The 20,553-nt window shown below is 39.8% G+C and overlaps 1 protein-coding gene across 2 annotated transcripts; it reads right to left on the bottom strand.

Moving 5' to 3' along the window:
• Positions 1-10,616: 10,616 nt before the first annotated feature.
• LOC115684629 (PH, RCC1 and FYVE domains-containing protein 1-like) lies at positions 10,617-18,953 on the bottom strand. 2 transcript variants are annotated; one of them, XM_030609446.2, is made up of 9 exons: positions 18,379-18,953; positions 16,594-16,680; positions 15,755-15,844; positions 15,515-15,601; positions 15,282-15,401; positions 12,848-14,950; positions 12,616-12,762; positions 11,735-12,288; positions 10,617-11,153 (listed from the first exon to the last, which is right to left on the bottom strand). In XM_030609446.2, exons 1-9 carry the CDS (start codon positions 18,424-18,426, stop codon positions 11,000-11,002), a joined length of 3,390 nt encoding a protein of 1,129 aa, XP_030465306.1. In that variant the 5' UTR covers positions 18,427-18,953; the 3' UTR covers positions 10,617-10,999. The 2 variants fall into 2 exon arrangements, with proteins under 2 accessions (XP_030465306.1, XP_056164263.1); XM_056308288.1 differs by lacking the exons at positions 16,594-16,680; positions 18,379-18,953 and adding an exon at positions 16,436-16,483.
• Positions 18,954-20,553: the final 1,600 nt, after the last annotated feature.

The following is a 20,553-nucleotide window of genomic DNA, read 5'->3' as shown; positions in this document are numbered from 1 at the left end:
AGATTCACGGATAGTGGAACTCGTGCTATAGGAACCAACGAGAGAGATCGGTCTGATGAATAAGATTGCAGGGACAATTCACAATAGGCTGCTGGTAGTGCACTATGGAGCCGGCCTTAGGATCGTGTTTCGCTCTAATACCATGTTTTGATGATGATCTTGTATGGAAGAGAGGTAAAAGAAGAAAAGAGATGGACACTCGATGGTTAACATGGTTTCGCCGGCATCCACGGAGGTAAATCCCCAATACATCTTGTTTTCTTGGGTTAATACCACAAAAAACTCCAAACTGGTATACCAGTGACAAATTTACCCCAAACTAATTTTTTGATCACCAAAAACCCCAAATCGGTACATCTGTGATAAATTTATCCTTCATCAGTTTCCATCAAAATTTGTCGGAAGGACCTAATTGGCTCTAGATCAAAAGGTCTAGGACTAAATTGACATCATTAAAAGATTTGTCATTATATTAAAATAAATATAATAGGTTTAGGACTTTTTTACGCCTTTCTCACGATTTGGTATCGAACGTTGCCTTATTGTCTTATTATGCAAGTGGTCGACAAACATTATTTCTCAATATAGGTGATTAAATTATTAAATATTCACTATCTGTCGGCTACATGCAGAAGAAGTTGTCGAAATTTATAACGGTATCACCTAGCCTACTCTCGTAGCAGTAGCGAACCATGTGCAGTGTTTATTTACTTTACAAGCGAATAAAGGGATAATTAATCCCTTTTTTTAATATACCTTTCGAAAACTCCATTAATCCCTTGGTACTTAAAACAACAAAGTTTTTGTTTTTCATAACAATGATAGCGTTCGAGACTCTTTGGGTGCTAATTTGTACCGGGTTTGGCAATTGTTACGTCACACACATACTGAGTAATTACCGAAGACATACGTGTTAATACTTATGAGACCGGTGACCCCGAGAAAATGGCCACGCATGGTGTTTTGGACACAAATCTAGAGTGACAAAAACAATAAATTTTTCGAGATAAGAGCACTAGAAATCTTAAAACTTGTCACGAAAGTGCAATTAAATCCTAAAACTTGTCACGTTTGTTTAATCAAGTCCTTCCGTTAACTCCATGCAAACAAGTCCTAAAGTCTAAATAAAATAAGACACGTGAGCATTTTTTGTTTGCCTAATTGAACGGAATTAACGGAATGAACTGACTGAACCAATTTAACAAGTTATAGGACTTTATTGCACTTTTTGAAAATTTTAGGACTCAATTGTACTTTCGTGATAAATTTTAGGGCTTCCAATGCACTTATCCCGTAATTCTTCCCACTTGAGTAACCCTTAGAATTTTAAAGCCGAAAGTTAGAGCACAGATCAAGGACGTAAATATCGAGTCAACTCTCAAATGTCTTAAGCTCTTATAGTATGTAACCGATTCCTATACCCTTTTGTTTGGAGTTATCCTAGATTTCCTTGTTAGCCAATGAAATTTGTACCTAAATCTTAATTGTTGGGCTTTCTTTGTTGGATGAGATCGAGTTTGCAGTTTCGACTTTTTTTAGTGGGTTCAGACTCATAGCACTCTGGGGTCGGCCATGCACTATACCTACAAATTTTTAGGTACTTAACACACGAGATTACGAATTTGAGTGGGGGTAGAAACATAATTTGAGTTTGGTCAAAAGATAAAGAGGCCTTGTCCTCGCATTAATTCCTATTAATTCCTTGGCATCAATTTCTTGTTCTCATCTAATCTTGCCAGTGATTTCCGTCGTTGACCACCTAACCAAATGCGTTAGGAAAATATGTACTTAAGCCTTTTGTTCCCACTTGAGGTATGAGATGGATTCTCGTGGACGAGGGTGACTACGAAAGATGCGACAAAACAGAGCAATTGCCCTTTTGGAGTATCCTTTGAAATTGGTTTTGTTTAAAGTTCGATTCTAAAGGTTTTTGGTTCAGCCTGTTAGGTAAGAATGCACGCACTTTTGTCCCTTTTGTACCAATTTCGGATGGTTCTTATATTGTCCGCTATTGATAAAAAAAAAAAAAAAAACTAAGCAAAGTGTCCCGAAGAGATGGTATTGGGATGCCGACATTGTGCCATTAATAATATAAATCTAGTTACGAAATTGATTTTTGATTTCTTAGTTCTCGTATGTAAATGAAAAAAAGATCTTTTGCTTTTTATGCCAGGAAAGTCTTGGGGTGCGTGCATGTAATTCCTTTCTTTCTACCCCGTTTGCTTCGTGAAAAACATTTTTCCTCATTTTCCAACGTTTGGTTCGCTTAACAAAATGAGTTAACGGAAAACATATGCTCAAATTCAGGAAAATGATTTCTTCTTTAGAAAATCGAAAAATATTATTCAAATATATGACTAGGTATCGACGCTTGGACAAAAAACTTTACACTTGAGCACTGGAACCCCAATGTTGATTCCCGGGTCCTCGGCGTTTAGGATTAGGTCTTCGAAGCCTGGGACCGGGTCCATCAAGGCTGAGGCTGGGACCTCAGTGCCCTGGGTCCATTAAGGCTAGGCCCGAAACGTTGGTGCATGTGCCCAATGTCCCGACACCCATACTCAGGTCCATAAATGCTGTGCTTGGGTGTCCGATGCTCGAGCTCTGTTCCCTGGCACTTAGGGCTGGGCTCACAAAAGGCCCAGCACGGGTCCTTGGAGCATAGATTCAGGTCATTAGTTAATGAAATATTCGTTCTTATAAAATAATTTTAAAAAAATTGAATTTTTAATTTTTTTTACTTTTCACTTTTTCTTTTTTTTTTCTTTTCCTACCAGCCTCAGGCGAGGGACGAGCCTTGAGCTTGCCAGATTCTAGCGAGGATGCACCTTGCCTGGGGCCGGTCGCCAGTGACTAGCCGAAGAAGAAGGCAAATAAAAAAAGAAAAAAGATTAAAAATTCAATTTTTTATAAAAATAAAAAAATTATTAAATGGAGTGTACTGAGGAAAATCAAATCACATTTTTCATACCAAACGCCGTAAAATATTTTCAAGTTCACTTTCAGGTTTTAGCCAAACACCGGAAAATATAAATCATTTTCATTGAAAACATTTTTCAGAAATATCACATTTTTTCACGAAACAAATGGAGTCCAAAAGTTACCCTTTTCCATAATTATTTTACTATTCAAGATGTCAATTTTTGGATCTGGTGTTGAATATTATATGGTACAATCTTTTTTAAGAAAAGGATTGTGCACCGTCGCCGAAGGGCCGAATGAAATCGAACCAGAGCAGGAGCTTTGTGCAAGATGGGCCTATACTTGTCTTGTACTATTGTAGTAGTGAAAGCCCATGGAGACTCGTATGACCGGAGCTCTAGGCAATCCCACGTCGCCGACCATATCCTGTCGACCGGGGAGAGCTATAGCTGCTGCTGCATCAAAGGACAAGTGGGACCATCCGCATTCAAACTCCTGCGTTTCTTGTCCAATTTCACGTGATAGATAATAAGCCCACCTTTAGTTCCATGATGGTCTTGGCCGGCCATGTCCATGTCCTTCTGGCCACCAATTGGCGGCTTTTGCTGGACCGGAGACGGTCGTGAAATGGAATCACAACTCCAAGTCCGATTCACGATCGGAAGTAATCTCACGGTGGAGTCGTTTGAATCGCAACCCCGGGATCGAGGATCAGGTCGAGGCAGAATTTCCTTTCTCTAAAGTATCGGGAATTTGATGCTCCTCGTTTCTTGATTATTCATCAGTCCGTCCAAACAATAAGGGATGTCCACGGCTTTGGAGTGGTACGTGAGTACCGCGACTCGTCCGTTACCTAAGTCTCTGGTTAGAGACCAACTTCCCAAAGAATTCGAAAATCTCCAGAGTGAAACTCAATTTCCAAAGATCATCAAAGACTACCCCCATGTATCTTTTAGAAATCAAGAACTGAAGTGTCAATCGCTAGGTTGATTTAATATCCATTTGGTGGGTACTTTGAGCGTCATTTGATGGGCAAAACATACTTGACAAGAATACTTTCATCAATCCTTTAATTGTTATTCATACCCTTTTTCAGTTTCAACCCCCACATGCTGTATCTTTTAGAAATCAAGAACAGATTTGCCAATCGCTAGGTTGATTTAATATCTATTTGGGTACGTTAAGTATTATTTGATGGGCAAAAGATACTTGACAAGAATACTTTCATCAATCCTTCAAATTGTAATTCGTACCCTTTTTCTGTTTCAACCCCCACATGCTGCATCTTTTGGCTGACACTCGCTACACAAACACACCTCCTGAAGACCCGGTCAGAGCCCCTGCGGATCCTGCGTGGTGTTTGCCTGGTGCTTTGTCCATTTCAAACGAGCTCTTCATTTATTATGATGTGCCAGTTGGTGAATCCTTTTGTCCCTCTATTTTATTTTGATTATATTCTGTAAAGATCTAACAGCGAGCGGCTGGTCCATCCTCCTGTTGGTCAACAACAACTGCTGCTGCTGCCCTCGCAATTGAATCAGGAAACACGACCCAGCATTTACTTCCCCATGTTTCCACATCGCCATTTGCATTTACTCAGAGAGAGAGAGAGAGAGAGAGAGAGAGAGACTTCATGTTCAAGACACCCAATAACAACATAAGAGAAGAACACCACACGATGTTTTTATGGCTGATATGGTGGACAGGATTGTGGTGTGCATCTGAATATCAATAATCACTAGTGCATTTTCTTGTATAGAAAGCCTTTTTAGTGCCTAGAGTAATGTTAGAGTTTACGAAATCAATATACGAAATAACATGACAGATTTTGAATAGATACGCTAAAGGAGCACGATCTAGTCATGCATCAAACATCATCAGCTTGTAAGCTAGACTTTTGTGCCTAGCAAATTATTTTTGATGCACAGACACACAAGTGACCTAAATAACATTGAATTATCTTATTCCTAGAACCAACTTCAAAGCTCCATATAAACAAAAAGAAACGAGTCCGCTTGTGGATCAATCCCATCCACCGTCGGCACTTCAAAGAAATTTTTAATTGGCTATTCAGATGAAAATGGGAAGGAAATCTCTCTATATATTTCTTGCTTATCCTCTCTCTCTCTCTCTCTCTCTCTCTCTCTCTCTCTCTCTCTCAATTAAACACCATTATGGGCAGGAGAAGATTCAGCTACATGGTAGGCTTCTCACTTCTGATTGTCACATTGATTATTTGTGAAGCTCATGGATCTAGAGACATTCAAGCCTTCAAGCTGAAGACAAAGCATCCCAAGCAGAAGTCATTCTCACCTCATCGCTTCACTGGGTTTCTTCCAAAGGGAACTCCAGTCCCACCCTCCGGTCCTTCAAAGGAGCACAACTCCATCGGCCCACAGAAGCTGACAACCTACTTCTCGCCGTGAACCCGACGGCCAAATGCCGGTTTTGAGGGATCGCCATTCCTCAGTATAAATCTACAACGCAAGAGAGATCGAGCGTTGAAGGTGTTACTCCGAATTGCACCTCTCTCTTCATGATCTTCAATCGTTTCTTGGTGAAAAAGGACTTGATTTTGCTCTTTCCTTCTAATCTACAGCACATGAACTTTTCAACGTGTGCAGTGGGGATATGTATAGCTTAGATTACAAGAAATGTTTGTACACAGAGATTAACATTAACCGCTGGCTATATATCTATGCAAAAAGTCCCTCTTCATACTCATTGTTTCAATATAATCTCACTGAGGATGTTCATTAAGGTGTACAAGTTCTTATGTCAATCGAAGCATATATGGATAGGTGATTTTTTTTCCCTCACTATGCTTTGGTTTTGGAAAGATCTATCTCATCTGTTTATAGTTGGCTGAATGTAACTTTGCCATATATGGGGACTTCACCTAAGGTCTAAGCTACATCTTCGAATATTAACATGCAAATGAAAGTCGAGTTGAAGAAAAAACTCAGTTTGGCCTTGAGACAAATACAAGGTTCTTCTCAGTTTACATAAGTAGGATGCTTCATGCACATTGGAAATTCAGTGATTATCGCAATATAAATGACAATGACAAAACAAAAATGCTGGATTACTTCTTCGATTGTTCCGGTCGACCCAACGCATTGTGACAACAAGCAGAATCTGAATCTCCTGCAAGCAGTGCTATTCAATATGCCACGATGTATGTGTTTTCATTAGATCCAACTTGCGATTAACATGTTCTTGATGGGCTTGATTTGTGTTACGGGTTCTCTTTTTCCCCTCCATTGTTAGCATATAAAAATGGTGAAAAGGATGTTTATGTTTTATCCGTCTTCAAGATTTTCTTTTCAGAGTTCTGATTCTGCCTACTGTCGTGTCTGTACTAGTCGTTGGATGCCGACGCAAACCATCTTATTAGTGATATTGATGGATAACCGCCTCCGTGCTGTCCGCCCAACAAAAACCGTGCAAATGAACATAAATAACCTTGAGTTATAATCTTATTCTTTCTTCAACTGCAGGAATTAATTTTTCCACTTAAAAAAGTCCGGTTTTTTTTTTCTACGAAAAATGAATAACTTGAATAACATTCTCAGAAAAACAAATGCATTGCTTAGAAAAGTTAATCAACCGAAGATATTCATATTATCGACAGTAATCTATACCTAAGCATTTTCATTGATGATGAAAAAAATTTCAAAATTTTTTGTAAACAATACAAACGATCATTTTAAGGAAAATTATCTTTCAAATTATTTATTTTTCACGATACAAATGCAAATCGTTCCCGCTTCCGTTCCCTTGAATAGGAGGCGGAAGGAGTTGATAGATCAATGTTTGCTTCAATTTCGCAACTATCGCAAGGATTATTTTGGATACGAGGAATGATATCCGTTGTAATTTATTTGCCTACCAAGTACTTATATTAAAAGGGCAAATTGTTATCAAAACCCGTAGAAAGATTTGGTCCTAATATTAGGGTTCTAAGCATGATATACTTACAATATCAGTCACTGATTCAATTTTACACTAATAACTTTGATTTATTTTATCTATCATTTCATACCTGCTTGTTGTTGAATATATCTCTTTTGAGCGCCATAACTTCGACAAATAAATATAACAAAATTAGAAATTACAGAAACAATTCCCTATTTTATAATTTAGGATCACGGGATTGGAAACTCAGCTACCTAGAAAAATATCTTGCAAGTCTCATGAATCAGTTAAGCTCGGGCTTGACTTGTGCAAGTGACCATAACTCATAATAGTTTGCACATGAAGTTAGTGGTATCACAATGGATGACTCTAGTTTGCGAGTTGGAAAGTCCCAAATTTCCCAACCAAATGCGCCAACTTGGGGGCTTAGAAATAATCCTTACCTTCCCTTCGATTTTCAAATTACATTTTTTAGTTTCAAAACGTATACATTACATCAACTGAGTTCAAAATCCTGCGGTTTATGTTTCAAAATTACTAACACTTTATTACTTCCTCTGTTTTCTATAATTTCTTGGACTCCAATAGTTCAAAGCATTAGTTGTATGTTTTTCAAAGTATATGTTTTAAAAGCAGATGATAGGGAAAATTATTAAAAGAATTCTAAAAATATTACACTTTTATCAATTCAGTTCAAAACATTTCAATTTTGCCAATTAAATCTTAAACATTTTCATGTTTTGCCAATTGAGTCCATTCGGGCAATTTTGGCTAGAAATCGCTGACGTGGATGCCGTTCGTCCTATGTGGTACGGTCGGCACTGACGTGGATAATAATTTATTTTTTTGAATTTTTTTAAATATTTTCCTTTTCTTTTCTTTTCTTTTTTTCCCTTTTCTTTTTCTTTTTTCGTTTTCCCTTTTTCCCTCCATTGGCTAGGCGAGGGAGACCCTCGCCAACCTAGGCCCAAGCGTCCCTCGCCGAGGGCGGCGACCTCTGCCAACCATTGACGAGGCTCGGCAAAGGGAAAAAAGGAAAAAGAAAGAACAAAAAGACAAAAAATAAGAGAAAAGGAAAAAATAAAAAATAAAATAAAATAAGAGAAGAGGAAAAAAGAAAAGAAGGAAAAGAGAAAAAATTAATAAAAAATCGAAAAATATTAAAATATTATTAAAAATTGTCTACTCCAATGCCGGCCATGCCATGTACCAAAATTGGCCGGATGGATTCAATTGGTAAAACGTGAAAAGATTTAGGACTCAATTGGCAAAATTAAAAAGTTTAGGACTAAATTGGCAAAAGTATAATAGGTGTAGGACTTTTTGGATAATTTTCCCTAAATGATGTAATGACAACAAGATTTGACATGAACGGTTCAAGTCAACCGAGATTACTTATTTTCCTCTAAGTCAATCAATTGTTCGATATTCTCATCTGAATCTTCTTGAATACTATTGTATATTGACTGCTATTTGTTAGAAAGTCCAATTCATAAAACCTAAGTTCTCATGAAATGGAATTATAGTATATACAAATAGTATGCTTGTTAATACTTTCTTCCACATGTAACTCGAGCATTACACAGCTACACATACTCTCATATTTTAGTTCGTCTATTTTAATACACTATCACCATGAAGTCTAAATTCTTCGTGGGTCATCTCATGCTTCATTTTGCATGTGATTCTTGTTTTTCTTGCCGTTGTTCATATCCGAGTGCATTCTTCAAAGAATTTTATTCTTTTTTTAACTTGCGATAGCCAATCTTGTCAAAATTGATCATAAACTCATTTCTTAACCCATATGTGATGGGCTGATTTGTTACATGGATTAGTTATATTTATTAAATAAGTCAAAATGGTATCCCAAAATAAGAGAAAATTACCAAAAAAGTCACAAACCTGTTATATTTGTGCCAATTTAGTCATAAACCTTTTAACGATTTGCCAATTAAATTCTAAACCCTTTAATTTTGTCAATTTAGTCCTAAATATTTTGATAATTTGTCAATTTTGACCTAAAATCATTGATATTGCGGTCTAGTCAAAGCCAACCGTCTTACATGGCACGACCAACGATGACATGGATAATTTTTTTATTTTATTTTTTTCTTTCTAACCTTGGGGGTGAGGTTGCTAGCCGACCTTCGCTGGCCACAGGGAAGGGTTGCAACCCTCACCTATTGGCCGACGAGGGTGTCGCCTAGTCTGGGTGAGGTTTGCAACCCTTGCCTAGATCTGGGCGAGGGCCGACGACCTCACCTGTGGCTAATGAGAGCATTAAGGACTTCGCCCGTGGCCAACGAGGGCCGCAACATTCTCACCTCGACTGGGCAAGGGTGGCCGGAGAAGGTTAGGAAGAAAAAGAAAATAAGATAAAAAGTTTAAAAATTCAAACAAAATTAAAAGCTTTTTCACGTCAGTGCCAGCTGTCCCGTGTCATGTAGAACGGCCGGCATTAATGTGACCGTCACACGAGCGATTTCTAGCAAAAATTGGTCGGAATGTGTAAATTAGCAAATCATCAAAAGTTTACGACTAAATTAGGACAATTGTCAGGTTTAGGACTGAATTAGTAAATCGTTCAAATGTTTAGGACTAAATTGGCCAAATTGAAATGTTTAGAACTGAATTGACACAAGTACAATAGGTTTAAGACCTTTTGGTAATTTTCCCCCCACTATAAGATAAGTATTAAATAGGTTTACAACTTGTTTAAACCTAACCTACATATAACTCTCTCTTCACTTTTTCTCGCCCTCACTCGATCTCGCGCTTATTCAATTCACACTCTCTAAGTTTTCCTAAATTTGGTTAATTATGGAAGTGTTTTAATAATATTAGTCAGGTCGAGTATGAGTGGGATATAAGTCACTACATTTGTATTGCATGGAAATAAGTCAATTATGAGCTGAACCATTTTCGACCCGAACTGATACACCCGTTTGACGGTTTTCGTTGAAGGGGATGTTAGAGATATCCTCCATTGTTTATTTACGAAATTCATCTCATCTTATACTCACGTAATCTCCTTTGCTAACTTTCGATCAAAAGAAAAAATCTCCTTTGCTAACCAAAACGGTTGTCTAAAGTTGCTGATTGTCTAACTAGAATTGTGCCGGAAATCAAGGGATATAGTTGTTAAGTCGCACTGATCCGTGAGAAACGGGTCCTCTCCCGTAGTCGAGAATCCATCCAATGTCGAGATTCCTGATGGCTGGAAAATGTCAAAGAGTCGTTTGACTTAGAGAGAAACAATTAATCTCGGTTGACTTTGAACCGTCCATGTCAAAATCTAGTTGAAAACTCGGTTTGGCGAAGTTGTCAAAAACAACCGGTCACTTGCTCTTTTTTGACTTCGTGTAAGCTCTCACATGTTTAGAGAGTAGGCATAAAATGTGGGGGCATAATTTATCAAAAATTTCATTTGATAAAGTAGAGCATCTTCATGATTGTCAAGTTTGGTAAACCTAAAAAATGATCGACCCTATCAACCTCACTGAGATAACAATGAAGGATTGGATCAGATCCACCAAAAAGAACAAACTGGGAATAAAAAAGAGCATCTTGTCAAGAACATTTAGATTGGCGTAATGGGTACTTCGCTTATAAACATTAGCAACACAGCAAGCATCATGCTGAACCATCTATCCAATTGTACGATCTCAATACTCAAGCACGAGGAAGTTTGAACCTCGCTCGAATGTTTGACTTAAGTGTCGGGCACGATGAGGATTGGATTTATGAAGACAGCCAAAATTTTTGCTCAAAAGATATAACCCGCAAGTTGGCTGATCCGATTCTCAACTGATACTCTCTCTACATGTAGATCATCGCAAAGTTAAAAAGAAGAAAGATCCACTGGACAAGGAGCAAGAGGCTTTCTTGCTCCCTCGCAGTCGATATTATATACACTACAATACATCATACATCTATAAATTGGGCAGCACCCAAGAATAAATAGAAGTAAATAAAGAACAAGAGGGAAAAAAAAGGAGATGGTTGCGAGGGGCGTCAAAAATTGTGGAAGTTAGGTCTCTTGAAAAGGGAAATGAAAAGATGTCCACTTCCCTTCATACCGACAATGTCGTGGCCTTTGAACCATGACGCGACGGAATCGAAGTCTTTTGGCAGTTCCATTGGTGCAATATGGGCAACTTCAAGAAGTCGGTGTCATGGATCCTTCAGATCTACGAGCAGCCTGACTAGAAGCCGAGGACCTATCCGACGCACGGACATTGTACCTTTCATAGACCCTCTCACGATTCTCTGACCACCAAGTCTCTGCCTGATGCTCCCCGAATCTTCTCCGGCTGCAAATGCACTCTCAAATTAATTGCCATTAAGGTGGAAGACGTATGAGCCAAACAGGCACATCATCATAATAAGAAGGAAACCGGCAATGCCAAAAACTGCACTTTTATTAGATAAATTCTGCACCTCCATCTAGTGATATAAGTGTCACTATGTAGAATAGACATGTCCTAGGTTCCTGTTTTCTTTAAGACAAACTAAGTACAGGAATAAAGCACAATGCCCACAGGATATGGTGCCTACATGAAATGATACATTTTTCAGGAGGCATGCTGCATTTTCCTAAAAAAAAAATATGAGATGGTATCAGTGAACAAAAATTCCCACAGCTAACCCTATTACTGCACAGCCAAGACAGGTCAAGTAGTATAGGTAGATACAAAGAATAAGTGCCAATCAAACAGAGATGACCTTCATTTTGGTTAATGAGAATAATAAACTCATAGAAACTGGGACAGAATGCATGAGAACACAATCTTATGAGTCATCAAAGCATCTCATGGCTCAGGACCATCTCAAAGATCAACTGATGAAACCAATTTAATGCTTAAATAATGAGACAAAGAAATCAGCTCATTACCTGAACCGCACTCTCTTAAGATCTCTAGTTCCATCACGCAAGGCCACTAGGGTAATATATACACCGGGCTCATACTGTTCGATCCATTCAGCCTCAACTTGAATAATGTTACTGGTCAATGCAGAGTTCCCGGAACCAATCCCATTCTCTCCACTTTGTGAGGGCCGAGACTCTCCACCATGGACCACCTCCGTGCCATTACTATTAGTTGCCTGATTTCCTTGTTCGCCATTAGGAAGCCTGACATCACGGTGATCATCTGTCTTACTGGAGGTCAGAGGGAACTGATTCTGTTGGTGCATATTGGCTTCACTGGCTGGAAATAGAGTTCCAGGAGATCGACTAAGATTTTGAATTTCAGTGGCTAACGCTGATTCATTTGCTGCAGATGAAGCCATCAAAGAGGAGCAAAATGAATCTGATCTGGAATGACATTCGCTATTTGCATCAGGACGGCAAATGCCATTAAACTCCAATCCATTCGGCAGGCACGTCTGTATCACACTCTCCGCATCATAGACACCTGGTGGAAGTCGTTCAGCCATTTCCTTCAGCTGACAAAAGGAGACAATTCTTAATAACTATAAGTGAGAAAGTGAAACTCAAAAGCTAACGGCCATTGCTGAGGAAGAAAAGGCAGCGGAATTTGCAGCACATACTCATGAATGAAACGAAAAGTTACATATTTGAAAGAGGGGGTAAAATAAAGAATCGAGATTCAGGATCATAGATAGCCATTTGATAAATTTCTTCAGGACTCTTATTACGGAAAATTTCTCTATCAGAATATCATCAGATCCTGGTGTCATAAAAAAGTTGTTTCTAAAGGAGTGGACATGGAGCCAAACTATGGACATGCAATGCAGAGATGAGAATAAAACCTGCGCCGTGAGCGACTTAATAACTTCTTTTGCAGCTCTAGATTTAGCCGATTCGTCCGTAGCCAGTAACATTGCTTCTTGGGCTTTCTTAGTTGATCTTTGCAGCTCTAACTCCTGATGTTCACATCTTTGTCTGAGACTCTCAACCTAACCAGATCCACGAGAGCTGTGAGACTCCTAGTTTCTTTCTAGGATATTTATCCAAGGACATAACGATATGGAGTTGACATACCTGAGCACGCAACTTAAGAACTTCTTGATTTAAAAGCTCATTTGTCTTCTTCAGACTGTCCGTTATGCTTTTGGAGAAGGAAAGTCCTGAAGTTGTCGGAACAGGTGTAGCAGAACGAGGTGGACTGGGTCTTCTAGAGAAAGGTGACACCGACCTAGAACTAACACCAGACGGAGTATGAACTGGTTTTGGTGCAGAGCGTCGCAGTTCAGTTGCCGTAGACAAAACCGCATCTCTTAGCTGCAAAAATGGGGGAGCTTGTGAGGAATGAACCAAGGAAAAGGTGTCAGCCTTTTTTCCTTGTTTAGCAGCTTTACTGTCCAACTGCTTAATCAAGTCCATATTAGAAGGCATGCTTGCCTTTGACAATCTTAAATCAGCCTTGTCTAATCGGTCCTTGTTTTCACCCGATAAGCGAGGCACGGAGTTCCTTCTGTTATTGACACTGCCTTCCAAAACCTTACTCAGCTTAGCATAACATGAATCACACACACGATATGGTTTGTTAGGATTGGGCGCCAAGGCTGCTCTTAAAGCTTTTCTAGAACTGCATGAATGGCAATGCACAAGCCCACAATTATAGCAATTGTGCCTTTTCCGAGTAAATCCAAAAGCCTGCCTACAAGCAGCACACTGAGACTGCTCAGCACCAGAAACCCATTTGTGAAGACATATAGTTGCTGTATAGTTTGAACCACAAGATATATACTTCACATGCCTGTCCTTCAAAGCTTCAACTAGAGTTGGTGTTTTCCGATCCTCGAGATCTCCATGGCCCAACCTCCCATTAGCACCCTTTCCCCATGTATAAACTTCATTCCTCGCTGTTAATACAGCCACGTGGTATGAACCACAGGAAATTTCTTCAACAGTTTCCCCAAGGAGTTTGTCCTCTACTAAGCTCGGTACCTTCCCATCAGACTGAGGATTCCCAAGCTGACCGCAAACGGTACTCCCCATGGTGAAAACATGCCCTGATGTAGTTAACCCAACAGTAATACTATGCCCACAAGCAATTTTAGAAAAATTATAGTCTATAAGAGCCGGCACACATGTGGGTTTAAGCCGTGGCTCCTTGTCTCCGTGTCCTAGGCGATTTTTATCTCCATCGCCCCAAGTGAATAATTTCCCTGAAGAAACAGCCGCACTAGACTGTGTGACAATAACCTCCACAACAGCAGCAGTATGCCACACCCCACAAGCAACGGCAATTGTCCTCAACCCTAGAAGAGATTCTACTTCTTTAGGATACGTAACATTTTCCCTGTCCCCATGACCCAAAGCACCAAAAGTTCCATCACCGAAGGTAAAAAGCTGTCCACTTGATGATATCAGAGCGGTGTGCCAGGGCCCACAAGTTACTGAATCAACTTGAAGTCCCTCAAGAGGACCCGAAATCCTTTTGGGTATCCAGTGGCTAACATCTGTACCATGACCAAGAAGCCCAGCATTATGCGTGCCATCGCCCCACGTATAAACTTCCCCAGTCACTGTCACAGCACAGCTGTGGAACTCACCACAGGCAACAAAGTCAACATTAGCAAAAGCCAGAGATTCAACTAAACGAGGATGTGTCACATCCTTCCCAACGCCATGGCCAAGCCGGCCCCCTGATTCTTCACCCCATGTAAACAATTCACCTTGCTTCGTAACCAAAGCAGCATGTCGAACACCACAAGCTATGTGATGTACATCCAGAACAACATTAGATTCTAAAGGCCGGGGCACAAGTACATCTGCTCTCGTCGTCACAAAACTAGAATTTTTACTGGCATCCACCCTGACAATGCTATCACATATCACCTCACCCCAAATGTACACATCACCTAAAGCATCACAATCATCAGGTGCAGAACCATGACTTGACGTGCTGGGTGCACTAGAAACACTAACTCGAAAAACATCTGAATTAGATCCTTTCACTTGCATGTTTGTGTTGTCCAATGCTACATGTGATCGGTCAAAATGGAAAGAATTCTCAGTATAGAAAGTCTTTGGAGAAGAATTTGGATTAGAACTCAAAGAAATATCTGGAGAACTAATATCTCGTGTAGCACTGGCAGAACTGTCACTCTGACTATTTGATGTCAAATCTCTATTGTCCTGAAATAGTTAAGAGCAAAATATATGTTATTGACAAAAAAAACACTGACAACCACTTATGTCTTAAAGCAGACTTCCAACCATAGACAATCACTAATGTCTCACAGCAGACTAAAATACCCATCAACATGGCAAAACCACTTATCCCACATGCAATTAATCCATCTTCTTTGCAATGTAACAAATATTATATACCTATCACCAGATGTCGGATAAAAACATTACTAGCTCACTGATAAGCATAATTGTAGTTTACATAACCATTGGCCAAAGCACGGAAGATTTGAAAAAAAATGGACATTCAAACAAATTTCTAGGTAGGAGGCATTACGTCACGATAGATACTGCCATCACCCCATCCATCAATTTTTGAGCGTCCTCCCTGACCAGTGGAGATCAGTGCTTTGAGGCCTGCAATCCACACCTCAGCCTCAACTTTGTCCTTGCAGATCTGGAGAAAATTTAAATCTCACATGCATAAAGCAAAAACAGAACTCACTTCAAACTGGAAATAAAGAAAAGCTCTTCGCATCTTAGTGAAAATCTCGAGTTTCTGTCACTAACCAGATCAAGTGACCGTTTCCCGTTTTTGTAAATAAGAGAGAAGGACAAATAGTCCTTCTCTGGTCGCAGATAACGTTGAAATACAGCCTGACATAGACAGAATAAGTAGAAGACTTTAATGATAGCATACATGGTAAGTGTATTTAGTCAAGGCAACACTATCTTTCCCTGAATATTGACATGAACATAATTACCAGGGAGAGAATAAAATGATAACAAAAGCAAGAAATGGAATCTCACAGTTCTTTGTCCAGGAATAATTCTTGAAACAGATGCTAATTTCAAATTTTTTTCACCACTACTTGATATCCAGATCAACGAAGATTCATCCTGAAATTCACAGTAGAGCAGTGGGCAAGTTAGTAGCATAACACTATTAGTGAAGAAACATAGCACTGAGGCACCAACTAATAGCGTCACCAGAAAACCTGCTTGTTCAGTTCGTTTCTCTTCAGTCTGAAAACGGTTTTCCAAGATCAAAAACTTCAGGTTTTAATGAACAAGAACACAATGATGCGTAAAATGAGTAGACTAGGGTAACCTTTTGTGAGAAATATTGAGAGGTAAGACAGAATAAACCTAGCTAGGAATTACCTATAACCAAGGGATATTTTCAAAATCTACCTGGCAAAAAGAAATAAAGAACTCGGGCCAATAAGACAGACTGCTAGGGGAATGTTTGCCCAACTGAGATTTTATCGTTCCAAATGATGTTATGAAATCCATAAGATAGACTGCTAGAGGATAGCAATTACATGTGACAGCATTATCTTGTAAAGAATGAAATCCTCTAGTTTCATTCAACAATACAGACAAATTATCCACATAAAATGACTGCATGTATCAATTTTTAGGCTCTTCCCCTCTGCAGCAAAGAAAAACCGATAAAGAAGCCATGCATCATTCAATGGTTTAAATCACCCATGCATTTGATGGAAGGAAGACCAGATTCATTTGTATGGTGCTTTCTTCCCTGGGTCTCTCTTGATAACTGTTGCGTCTGTGAAAATATTGTCATGCGAATTATCTTTTAAAAGCTTACAATGGACTACATTAATAGATTTATTAGTAACACTCACAATAGATAGTCTGAATGGGCAGAATTTAGGCTTTCCTTTTCGACCATACTTCAGCAGTTGAGCACCTTTTTTCAAAGCAATCAATGCCTGCAAAAGGGTAGGAGCATCATTTACGTTTGAGCAAGAAGAATAATATGAGCAGTTGGAAGGAAAACTGGAAAAGCTAGTTGGGATTAAGCCGTAATATTCATATGGCTTCATCCATGCCTAGCAGACAATCACTGCACAAGTTTCCAGATAGACAGCAGCTTAGGTTTCCTGATACAGAGAAACATTTTCCCTTATCCAACTATTGTCTTCATAAGTATAAAGTAGCATGGAGAGCTTGATGCATCCAAAGATTAATAATATGACCCAATAATACTTTACAGCATTAAAGTAAAACAAGCATAATGGTCGTACTACTGTAGTTTTCCCATAACCTAATCATGATCAACATTCCTGCGTAAAATCTATTGGAATTAAATTGCCTGTATGCACTAACGGACTCAAGGACAGCGCTATGTCATTTGTAGTAAGAATGCACTATTGTCTATGGAAGTGCATGTAACTTTATATGTTGCCAGCCCTCAGCTTAGGTTTTGCAGAACTTTTTATCACGCCCTTCCAAACTTAAGCTTCCATGTCTGCCCCAACCCGTATGAATCATTGGTTAATTTTGACATAGGTTGTTCTCGAGTATCATATTTAACCACCCACTATTGATTGAAGTATATTAAAAAAAATCCCGGATAAAGCATTATCGTTCCTAATTTCCTAGCCAACTACCTTTAAGGAAAGAAGCTTCTGTAAACCTGACTGTTTATTACTCTGTTTCTTAAAATCTCTCTCCATAAAGATTCGCTATATGTATAATTCACACTATAAAGGCCATATTATCTGCCATCACAAGCATTTGTGACGAAAACTGAGATCGAGCATAACAATTGAAAACGCTATGGGAGAGTTACAATCCCATAATCTAATGCAGTAGGACCAGGATCTTCAATCCCACTCATGATCCTAGTGCATGAGTCCACTGCAAATTAAGGATTTATTACAGACCAAAAAGAAGTAGCAAAAAGTGAACCCTCTTTGTCTGCTGTTAATTAGGTCTCGGCCAAGCACTCGAACAAACAGAACTCTTAGTTGAAACCCTTTCATCTCTTTCAGCAACCACAGTCGAAGTGTTACAATACAGACTAGCAGCAAGCATATCCAAGGCTTTGTTGAGACAGCAAGAAGGCACCGATATATAATTGCCTCAAAGCTTCCAGAGAAGAAGGCAGAGGAACTTTAAGACTCCTTGCCGCCCGCAGTCCCCCCCCACAAGAAGAAAAAACAGAAATGACCCAAGCTCTTTTAATCAAAATAAGAGAGAAGAATATGTTGATTACACGTTTTGAGCATGAAGAACAGAATGCATTTTCCTGCAATATCTCACCAGGTCTCCAGTCATAACCACAACTTAGAATTATACATTTCCACTTTCTTCCAATTCATCGATGTTTGGAGCAGTCGCTCCAGTCAAGAATCAGTGAAGATATCGACCTCTCACAGATACCAGATTCTACATGATACAATCTCTACTTCTACAAGTCTTTCTCAACTGATGACATGGCCACAGAAAGTCCAGAGCTCGCAAAGCATATCCAGAATAAAACGAAATCTACCGACCTAAAGCCTCAAATTTGTAATCGACAACATAACATCTCAACAAGAACAACGAGGGGAAAAAGGTTGCCAACTCGACGCATATCTCAGAGACAAAGAGAGGCGAGCGAGAGAGAGAAAGAGAGGGAGGACCTGCTCAACGTCACGGTCGGCATTCCCGTAGCTAACAAGATCTGCCATTCCATGTATGAGTTTCACCGGAAATCCACCGCCCTCTCCGATCTCTCACCGGACGCCCGGACATCATATACCTCTCGACGACGTCAACACTACCATCAACGACCCCTCTCTTTCACACCGCCACCACCAATGCAAATATCTATCTCTCCCCCCAGCTTCCTGCAGGCACGGAAACGGAACAGAAAACCGAAAAGCTACCGCTCAGCGCCCGAACGAAGAGATCTGCGCCTCCCTCCCGAGAAATCGAACGACCTCGACCTCGACCTCGACCTCGACCTCTCCCCAAAGTCAATAACGATCACAGTCTGGAACTCCGCAGGCACTCGCTCCCCGAATGCGAAGTACGGCCCTCGGGGCGCGCTCGGCACGGGTCGCCGGAGGAATTCGCCGCCCTCGGGACGCCGAGATCGCCGGCGGAGATTTCGAGCTCCGGCGCCGGAGAACGGGAACGGAGGTGATGGAGAAGAGGAGAGGAGAGAGAGAGAGAGAGCGAGGGGAGTTTTTCAAAGACTGTAAAAGGGTAGTACAAGTAGTCAAAGAGAGAGAAAAAGCGAGAAAAAAAATGGGGAAAAGTATGCGAGATGAAATCGCTTCTGCTAGATTTCCGAGAAAGAGAAAGAAAGAAAAAAAGCAAAAAGAGAAAAGAGAGGAAAATAAATAAATAATTCCCGTCTAGAAGACATGTCACGGCCACAGTCTCCAACAAAATCGACGACCTTTAATATAAAATTGAGAAAATGATAAAAATAATTCTCGAATATTAACTTAACGTGTGCAGCGTAGTTTCCAAACTTTTAATTTATTTGATGGGATTCTTAAACTTTAGGTTAATATCCGATGCGCTCCCTGAATTTTTAATTTACTCGATATGATCATATCAAACAATTTAAAAATATATCGAACAAATTAAAAGTTCAACGATCATTTTTCATATTGGATCAAAGTTCAGCACTACTTACATCGTTTTCCTAATAAAATTCTCGAGAGCGAAAAAGAAAATGGAAAATGATTTATCGAATAATAATCGGATTATCCTTCTCTCTCAATTTTTTTTTTTTTGTGTGTGTGTGTGTCAACTTAATGTGTAATAAAGGGGGTGCGTGCGTTCGGTGTTAATGTGGGCACGTCGTAACTTGTGAGGGCCCGTGTTGGGGAAGCCCAAGAGGGACACAGCCCCCCAGTCGTGAAAGGTACACTGTCCCTGCTGAAATGACCCCTCTGCCCCCCATCCCCCCGGGGGACCCGGGCCCTGACCTGACGTGCGCTCGTCCGAGAAGCGAAGCGGCGGGAGGCGTACTTTGTTTACCTGCGCAGGCGCGTAGCGTAATCCAATCCCTCCAACTCCCCCGTCCTTTGTTCTCATTTTAATTTATGTATATCCAAGCAAGTACCTTTGAAAATCCCGAACCATTACTACTCCTTACCGTATTTATTGCACATCAATTTTCACGACCCCAAAAAATTCCAAAAATGGTACGTACATGCCACATATATCCATAACTAATTTTATATTTTGGAAAATTGGAAAAAAAAATCTGCTAGAATCCCAAATTAAACCCATTGTCACACATTTATTATAAAACATTTTTCTATTGACACCAGAAACCCCTAAATTTGTATTTGTATAGCACATTCATCACTTGTCGCGGTGAATATAGTTTGGGATTTTCTTTTTTTACTTTTTCCCTATAAGATTTTCTAAACTCGAAAGAGCTCTCGAGACATAAAATTAGTGCATTTCAAGGTAATTCTCAATCTGTGATTTCGATGATTTGAGATGTTATTGGAACACGAAAATTAGTTCAAGTTAACTGTGGACCCGAATGTACCGGTTCGTAATATAAAATAAATATGACTTGAATATATCTTTTCCAGATTTTTTTTGGAAGGGGCGGTCCATACATGTTGTGTTGGGGGGGGGGGGGGAAGGAGGGGTTCGGATCCCGTGCGTCGGCGCGGTACGTGGACATGGGGAATGCCATGGGATTTTGGTTTTTGGGTTCTTATCGGGAGTGAGAGAGAGAGAGAGAGGAGCCCCCACGTTGGTGTTGCGACCGAAGACCAAAAAGTAAAAAAAAAATCTCGCTTTTGTCGGGCAATTCGTCCATTTGCATCAAAAGACAAGAG

The sequence above is a fragment of the Syzygium oleosum genome, unplaced genomic scaffold, assembly GCF_021117445.2.
Source record: "Syzygium oleosum isolate NSW1041296 unplaced genomic scaffold, Sole_v2.1 Sole_v2.02, whole genome shotgun sequence".
Lineage (NCBI taxonomy): Eukaryota > Viridiplantae > Streptophyta > Magnoliopsida > Myrtales > Myrtaceae > Syzygium > Syzygium oleosum.
The sequence above is the reverse complement of the archived record's forward strand: the minus strand, read 5'-3'. Positions and strand labels throughout refer to the sequence as shown.